At 36.7% G+C, this 8,003-nt stretch overlaps 1 protein-coding gene across 2 annotated transcripts in view; it reads left to right on the plus strand.

Moving 5' to 3' along the window:
* Positions 1-5,281, plus strand: part of FAM171B (family with sequence similarity 171 member B) — a 35,221-nt gene extending 29,940 nt beyond the window's left edge. For both annotated transcript variants that reach the window (XM_055719101.1, XM_055719102.1), the window contains one exon: positions 110-5,281. In XM_055719101.1, coding sequence (XP_055575076.1) covers positions 110-1,445 — 1,336 coding nt within the window. In that variant the 3' untranslated portion in view covers positions 1,446-5,281. The remainder of the gene's footprint in view (positions 1-109) is intronic.
* Positions 5,282-8,003: the final 2,722 nt, after the last annotated feature.

Raw genomic sequence — 8,003 nt, forward strand, 5'->3', positions numbered from 1 at the left:
TTACTGCTGTACTGAACTTTGTGACGTCGTATTACACTACAACTTCTTAACCAAAATATAATCTTCAGTCTAGTATGCTCTGCAGTCACCTTGCATCTCTTTTGCATAGGGATAAATGTGGTCGGACACAAAAGAAGGAGAAGAATACAACTAAGCTGGAGGTCATAAAAAAAGACCAGACAACATCAACAACTCACATAAATCACATCAATGCTGTCAAAGAATCTTTCAAGTTGAAGGAGAAGTCACAGTTATATACACCGAAGACTTCTTCATACAGCCCTCAAAGAAGGATGTCCATAGACACAGAAGATGGAAAATCACGAGACAATTTTAAAATCTACACAGAGGATGCTCCTTATCAGTCATCCTGTCAAACTGGTCAGCCAAGAAATTCAGCCCATTCGTTGGAGCCCAGTGCTGGAGTTAGGCATTTACAGCAGCCGATGCATAGTAACACTGCTATTTCCCAGGCTCCTAGGGACATCCAAGACCAAAATAGATACCTTTCACTGAAAGAGGAGATGTATGGGCTTTCCCATATCCCAGAACATCTAATGCATATTTACAATCAACCTATTGCTATTCTTCAAACCTCTGACCTTTTCCACTCCCCAGAACAATTACATCCTGCTAAATCAGCAACTCTGCCAAGAAAAGGGCAGTTAGTATATAATCCCATGATGGAACCCATGAATCGTGATGGTTACATGCAAACATTACCGAAAATGCCAGTGCACTGTCATCCGCAGCCTTCTGTCTGCAGAGATGAAAACAGTACCTTAGATAGTGAAGAGGGCTTACCTTCTCAAACGTCAAACTGGGGCCGGTACACTAATAGCTTACTGGAATCTGTCTCCGTTCCTGGGACATTGAATGAAGCAGTTGTAATGACTCCATTTTCATCTGAACTTCAAGGTATTTCAGAACAAACATTATTGGAACTCTCTAAAGGAAAACCATCTCCGCATCCTCGAGCATGGTTTGTGTCCCTGGATGGAAAGCCAATCGCTCAAGTGAGGCATTCTTTCATAGATCTGAAGAAGGGCAGAAAAACAGAGAGCAATGATACCAGTCTGGACTCTGGTGTGGACATGAATGAGCATCATCCTAGTAGGAAACTGGAGAGAGAGAAAACTTTCATTAAAAATATGCTGCATTCTAAGATCCTTTACTTGGAAGATCTGGATCTGAGTAGCAGTGAAAGTGGGACCACTGTTTGCACTCCAGAGGACCAGGCTGTGAGGCACATTATGGATGGAGGGAATGGGCCAGTCATAGAACAGCGCGATGAAGAAGGTCTAAGAAGAAAAACTATTTCGGGAGGTCATGAACCGGCTGTCTCTTCTGCTAAAAAAAGAGATAGACTGTCTATCACCAAAAGAGATAGCAAAACCAATATCTGGAAGAAAAGAGAGGAGAGGCCACTTATTCCTATAAATTAAAAGTGTTCTTTGTGGTGTTGCTCTCCCTGCTGGTTATTGACCTCTTGGCTGCTTCTGTAATTCTGCAGTGTTGGGTTTACAAGGGAAATGTTGTTTTCTAGTATCAAGAAAAGTTACGTTTTTTTTAAATACAGATTGAGTTACTAAACTTCAACTGGGCAATTTATATTCAATGTGAATTGAAAACAGGGAAATGCTATTATTAAGATTTTCCAGTTTCTAATTTTGCTGGCAATATAGGGAAGGCCCACATTTTAATTAGACTGTCATTCTTGGACGCACCTCTGGGAATGCACGGTGAGAAATGTAGGCACATATTTTAATTTTTTTCATACATGTTAATGTGTTGATAGACTAGTTAAAGCCATTCCTCAGCCTTGTTCCTAATCAATGTGACCATCTGTACAGTGTTTTATATGTGAACTTTTCTAGGGATCTGTTACTACTTCTTTGTATAATGTAAAATGTTTCGTCAGTCCCACAACACCAGCAGATGAGCTCTGTGGGATTTATCAGCAGAGCTCTGTAGCGTTACTGCCCTCCCTGTGTGCCCATCCATGTGCAAAAGGTTGGCGTGTCATATAGCAGTGACAGAACAGAGAAGCGTACAAGCTCTGTGGCCGCTGCAGTTCGTCGTCCCTGCTGTCTTAAGATGTTACCCATCTGCTTTGTTTTAATCTGCTTTGTTATGAACTGTGGACGCTGAAGACTGACACCTGCTATCAAGTGTCCACATCCAGTAGAAAAAGACTGGTTCTGGTAGCAGTCAAAGCTGCTGCTACTTGTAATCGCCATGTCTTGTTTTGGCTTCGTTGTCAGTTAAAATCTTCTGTTCTGCATGCTGTTGAGCCCGTAGTGCTCCACAATGTAGTCCCGAGTACCTGCCTATTTGTAAATTAGAGTTTGGCCCATAATGAAAAAGTATGCAAGTTTAGGCAAATTATACCTTTGAAATAGTTTCATTTAGCAAGAAAGTTCAGCACTGTTGGTTTTGATTTTATGTTTTAAAACAAATGGAAGATCATCAGAGGTTTATGTGCCTACATTTTGCCAGCCTGAGCTGCTTTTGTCTAGGTTGTGGATCACAGAGGGGGTTCAGCAGGCTTTAAAAGTTGGGGAGGTTTATGAGCATGAGCAAGCAGATCACAAAATTTGGTCTATAATGCAATATAACTACTACTTATGACTCCTCTTAAATTTACCAAAAGTCATGAATGCATGAAATGTAACTAAGATATGTATAGAGGAAAGAAAAGGCCATCGGATTATCCTTTATTTTTAATGTTCATCTTGTCAAAGTGATAGTTTCAACTTTGGCTAACAGAAAAGTAGATGCATCCCTAAATGTGCTTCATATAGTATATAGAATGTCTTTCCATGGCTTTGAAGCTGTTTCCCTGATGAAATAAGCTACAGCATTTTGGCTTTGGCAGTTTGATTATAAATCATCCTAAAAAAGCTTTATTAATATTTCCCTTAGAGCTTGGTTAAGGTTCTGTACCAAGACCCAAACATACACTGCCTGTATCTGATTTGTGGGGTGAGATGCACTAAGTTGTCTGCCCTGTAGTACACTCAAGAGTTGGGAAATTCCCTGTGCAGCTGGGCTTCTGTGAATATTTACTCAGGAAACCTTACTGTGAAGTATCTCTGTTGCATTGGGGTTGTCGGTTGTCTGGTCCACTTTCTAGAAGAATATGCAAAGTAACCAAAACGGTACTAGCAGTACGTCAGTCCAACTTCTGGTGTGCAGTTGCTTTGTGAACAAAATAGGATGTTCTTGTTGAGTTCACAAGCATGAAAGTGCAAAATAAGTTTTTTGAGATAGGTGTGCAAATAAGTCTACAATTAAATTGGCCAAAAGAACTAGTTTAATTGTATGATTCATCGACTTCAGGGGTGAAGATGCCTTTGGTAGTCTTTTTAGGTAACTGTAATTCAGTTTTCTTATACCTAATACATTTCCACAATACTTTTTTTCTATATGCAGTTGCACTGGATTTTGTAGGTGACAAAAATCTAGTCCCAAATACTGATATTTTCATCCTTTGCTTTGTTATATAATTAGTAGGAATCAATTCCTATATTTTGTGTAGATGCACATTTCTTCTGAAAGCTGCTTTGACTTTTGAGGTTTAATATTGCCCTGCTCTTAGAGTTGCATCAGTTTGAATGGTTCCCTTTTCAAAAAGAATATTCTGTTCTGTTGAACATAACAGAAAATCCCTGACAAGCCAATGGTTTTGAGGAGTTGATATTAAATTGATATGTCTCTCTTTGTAATTTTGTTCACCTACAGTAACTTAAAATATATTGCAGATTTTAATGTATTTTTTTCATTGTATGTACCAAAAAGACCTAATTCCTCAAACTTGCTTGTATTGTTAAAAAACACAGACTACTGTAAATGGCTTTATTCATATGAGTTCAAAGGAATGAAGTTTTGCGCTCCACTGTTCTTGTTGTGCACCAGAGTAGGTATCTGGTCACCAAAGAAAAAAGATTAGAAGTGTTGGAAAGATCAGTTAGAACTTTGGAACTTCAAGGCAATGGTGCCAAAAGGTGTAGTGATGTAATGCAGATTCTTTTCTGTTCTGCTAGCTGATCAAGGGCCAAGAGTGGAGCTGGGTTCCGTACCATCCTTCTAGAGGAGCCTTTGGCTGTCTGGATTAGTCACAATTTTACCCTGCACCTATGGTAGTGCAAAATGGCCCCTTTAAAGGCTGTGCATCCAGTTGAGCTTTTAGCCAGCAAAGCAGGTCGGAGTGCAACAGATCTTCTTGCAAGAGTTTCTTTCTGCTGGGCTTCTCAGTACTAGGAGGAAAGATAGAACAAAGTTTTCTGAAAAATAGGCATCTCGTCATACGTAGGATTGGTATCTCTACTAGATAGTAGCTTCTTCCTTTGCTTAAGGAGGATGTGGACATTTCTTGTAGTGGAGTATTTAAGTTCTTTTCTGGAGTGTGCACGCTGCGGTTCTGGTAATACCGTTTCCGGGACTGTCTTTGGCTGTTGCTTCTGTCCATGCCAGTCAAGCAACAGCCGTCTTTGCTTGCTTTGTAGATCCCATACACCAACTTTTCTGTCTGTAACTTGCTAGCATGCATCACATAATGTCTTATGCTGCTGGTTACACTTGAAAAGGCTTTTCTAAAGCAGAATTTTATACTGAAAATAAATACATGACTTCTTTTCTGTGTCAGAATATGAGAAAATTCCATTTGATTAACAGGAAAATTATACTACTGTCGGAAAATAAAAGAACTCTGGTACCTGATAAGCCTGAAAGCAAAACTGATTTGATGATTAGGGATATTATTTACCAACATAGAGCTAGAGATAATGCATAGAAAATAATCCAGTATTGTAGGAATGTTTAGTTGTCTGCTTTGGTTTTATGCAGTAATTTGTACCAAAGAGGATGAAATTAATGGGCTTGAGTCTAAACTCTTGTCATTAGTTAAAAAGTAAAACAGGTTAACAATATTACTGATGTAATATTGTGCAAATTAAAAGAAAGTATATTACATTTGTTGTCTAGTACTGCATATTAGGAAAATCTGGAGATTAATTAGCCTGCTGAAGTGCCTTTCTCTTTCATCAGACTTATTTTATCAGTGGGACACCTAACTATCTGAAAAGCACATTATGGCATCTTTCTGTTAGCCAAATAAACCTCAATTCATAGTTAGAATTAGCTTTTATATTTTAAAAGGTGGATCAAGTGTTTTTTATGTTGGAATACTGACTCCTGCATGTTGATGATGATGGTAATTGTTGTAAACCCTGTTTTTTGTATTTTATGTTTAAAAAGAAATTAAAAAAATATATCTTTAGCAATCTGAACAGTAGTATCTTTTAAAAATGCACATATGGGACCTGATTCAGCTTCATAAATCAAGAGTGTCTTGAAGCCACTGGATTTACAGGTATGAATCTGATGGGCATTTAAACTTCAAAAATGAAATTTCTATGTGTTTGTATATAAAACTATTATAATGATAAAAATCCTTTTTTTCAGCTGCTAACACTTTCTGCATCTATGGCAAGGAACATATGGAGATAGGTATTTAATTCTTACTTTCTAGAAACAATTTTTACCTCAATTTGGAGCCTAACTTGTATTGTTTATATAACCCAAGCTTTTCCTCTTTAATTTTTTTTAATTCAGTGGAATTATAAAAACACAGTAATAAGCCTACAGAGTTAAAAATAAGCATTCTTTTATAGTAGTTTGCACTAATTTGTGCCACATTTCTAAGAGTAGGCAGCTGCCTTTGTGTTAATGAATTGATATGAAAGGTGGTTTAAATTACTTTAATCTGAGCTTCATTTTCTTTTAAAAGCAGTGTTCTGATTACCAAAAAAAAAAAAAAGCTTCAGGTAGTTTTCCCCTGCCAGTCTTAAAAAACCCCAACAATGTCATTATCGGCACTCTCAGCTTGAAAATTATTTTACAAAATTATTTTTTTTTTCCAGTCTCTTTAAGACCTAGTGAACGTTCCTATATTCCCCCTCCCCAAAATGTACTGGTACTTTATTCCCCAGGTAACTGATTCAGTTCCCTTGAAGCACTTGTTGCACTTCAGTCCATGTTAGAGCAGTAGTTACAACCTCTTACTGTGTAGAAAGTCTCTTTTCAGTGCTTGTTAGAGCATGGAATTCATAAGAAGCCTGGCTCTGAGATGCTGAAAGGTAGGTGAACTGATGGCACTGACTGTGCTCACCGCCTTGCACGTTGGAGCCTTATATTTCACAAACAGTTCATTACCTTGGCAATCATTTTCAAAAACACTCTAGTATGGATATTGTTCATGTAAAACATTCTTGATATTCTGCATCCCGGTTTTAAGTATTTCTACCTTTTTTTTTTTTCTACTTTTTTCGGAGGTGGTGTTTCATCTCTGTATTTACTACAGTATCAGTGTATCTGTTGCTGAAATTATAACTAAGATTTGTAAAATGTTATAGCTTATGCAATATAATAAAGATTTTAAAAAGTCATCAGTGCCTTTTCTAATGTCTTTGAAGTCATACTTTTTTAGGAACATACCCTTCTCACTTAAACTTTTTTTGCTAAATGTTACTAAAATTGTGTATTGCTTCCATCACCATAATTCCGATGACAAAAGAAAGTTGTTATCCTTAAGTTTACCAGTCCTAATTGTCACATTCTCTGTTCCATTTCTGCTGAAGAAAGACTTCTGCAGCCACATTAAATCAGATTCCTCTTTCTTGGTTAGTGCAGCTAAGATTATTCCTTGTGTAAATTGATTTTTTTGCAATTGGTAAGAAGAACCCAGAGAAGAATATTTTCTCAGGTTTTGTTCTTATGTCTAATCTCTCTATTTTCCATTCTTTCATTTAGAGACTTTTTGTGGCTCCAAGAACAAATAAAATACTGTTTCTGTATGTCTGCACAGTGCATGAGATGGAGGCATCAATTCCAGCTATAAATAAGCTCAAAGTACTTAATTACGGGTGGAAGAAGACAATATTGTGAGATAGAAGATCTTAAGCTAAACTGCAGGGTGTAATGTCCTATTCTTAGTTGTGTCTGACAGTAGTATTTCTCAAGCATTTTTTTTTTCTAAGCTTCACAAAAGCCACATTTCAGTGTTTTCACCATTGTTCAGAAAGCCTGCAAGACTGCAGGCAAGCACATTGCAAAGGTTTTCCTACCATGGGGGGCACTTGCATGAGTTGTGTGATCACTCCTTTAATGCTCTGAGAAACTACAGTCTTCTAATAAACTATTGGTTTTCTTTTTACTTTCACAGCTTTTTTTTTTTGTATTTTCAGCCATCCTGAGAAGTAATTGGGTTTTTTTAACCATTGCAAATCCATTAGATAGTTCAAAATAGATGGAGTGAAATTACTACAGGGAGCTGAAGAAATCACAGGAATTTTATTTCCAATTGAACAAAAGAGAACAGTATTTTCTGGCATACTCCACTTACATCTTAGTCATTGGCTAATCTGTAAATACAGATATTTATGTCGAAATTGACTGTAGTTTAACTTGTTCTGTGTCATCATAGAAAATGCAAAATCCAAACTATACAGATTACTTATTTAAATAAGAATTAAAGTACATGTGACTAGGTGATACTGGGTTTTTTGTTCTAAATAAGTTGTAAAATGTGCTATCAAATTTTGATTTCTATTTAAAAAAAAATTGAAAAAATCAAGTTGTAAATCTGACTAAGCTACAAGAATTTCCTGTTTTTCTTAGATTCTTAGACTAAAACTTAAAAATGGCAGGTTCTTATATATGTCTCTTTGTTCTGTTTAATCAACAGCTGGCAACTGGGTTGAAATAAAAGCATTTCTCATTCAGTCAGGCTTTACATTTGTTGCAGGTATTGAGGTTTAAATCTTCATTCCAGATTATTGGTAATGTCAACCTTAAAACCAAAATTACTAAAATTTAAATTTTATTATATTACCATTTAGGGAATAATTGTTAGACTCGAGGAATTCTTTGGTTTTTCCATCTGTACATGATTGAAAATGGCCAAGTGGGTGGTTCCTGTATACTCCTTGGAGGCTTAGCTT

Source organism: Falco cherrug, chromosome 8 (genome assembly GCF_023634085.1).
Source record: "Falco cherrug isolate bFalChe1 chromosome 8, bFalChe1.pri, whole genome shotgun sequence".
In the NCBI taxonomy this organism is placed as follows: domain Eukaryota; kingdom Metazoa; phylum Chordata; class Aves; order Falconiformes; family Falconidae; genus Falco; species Falco cherrug.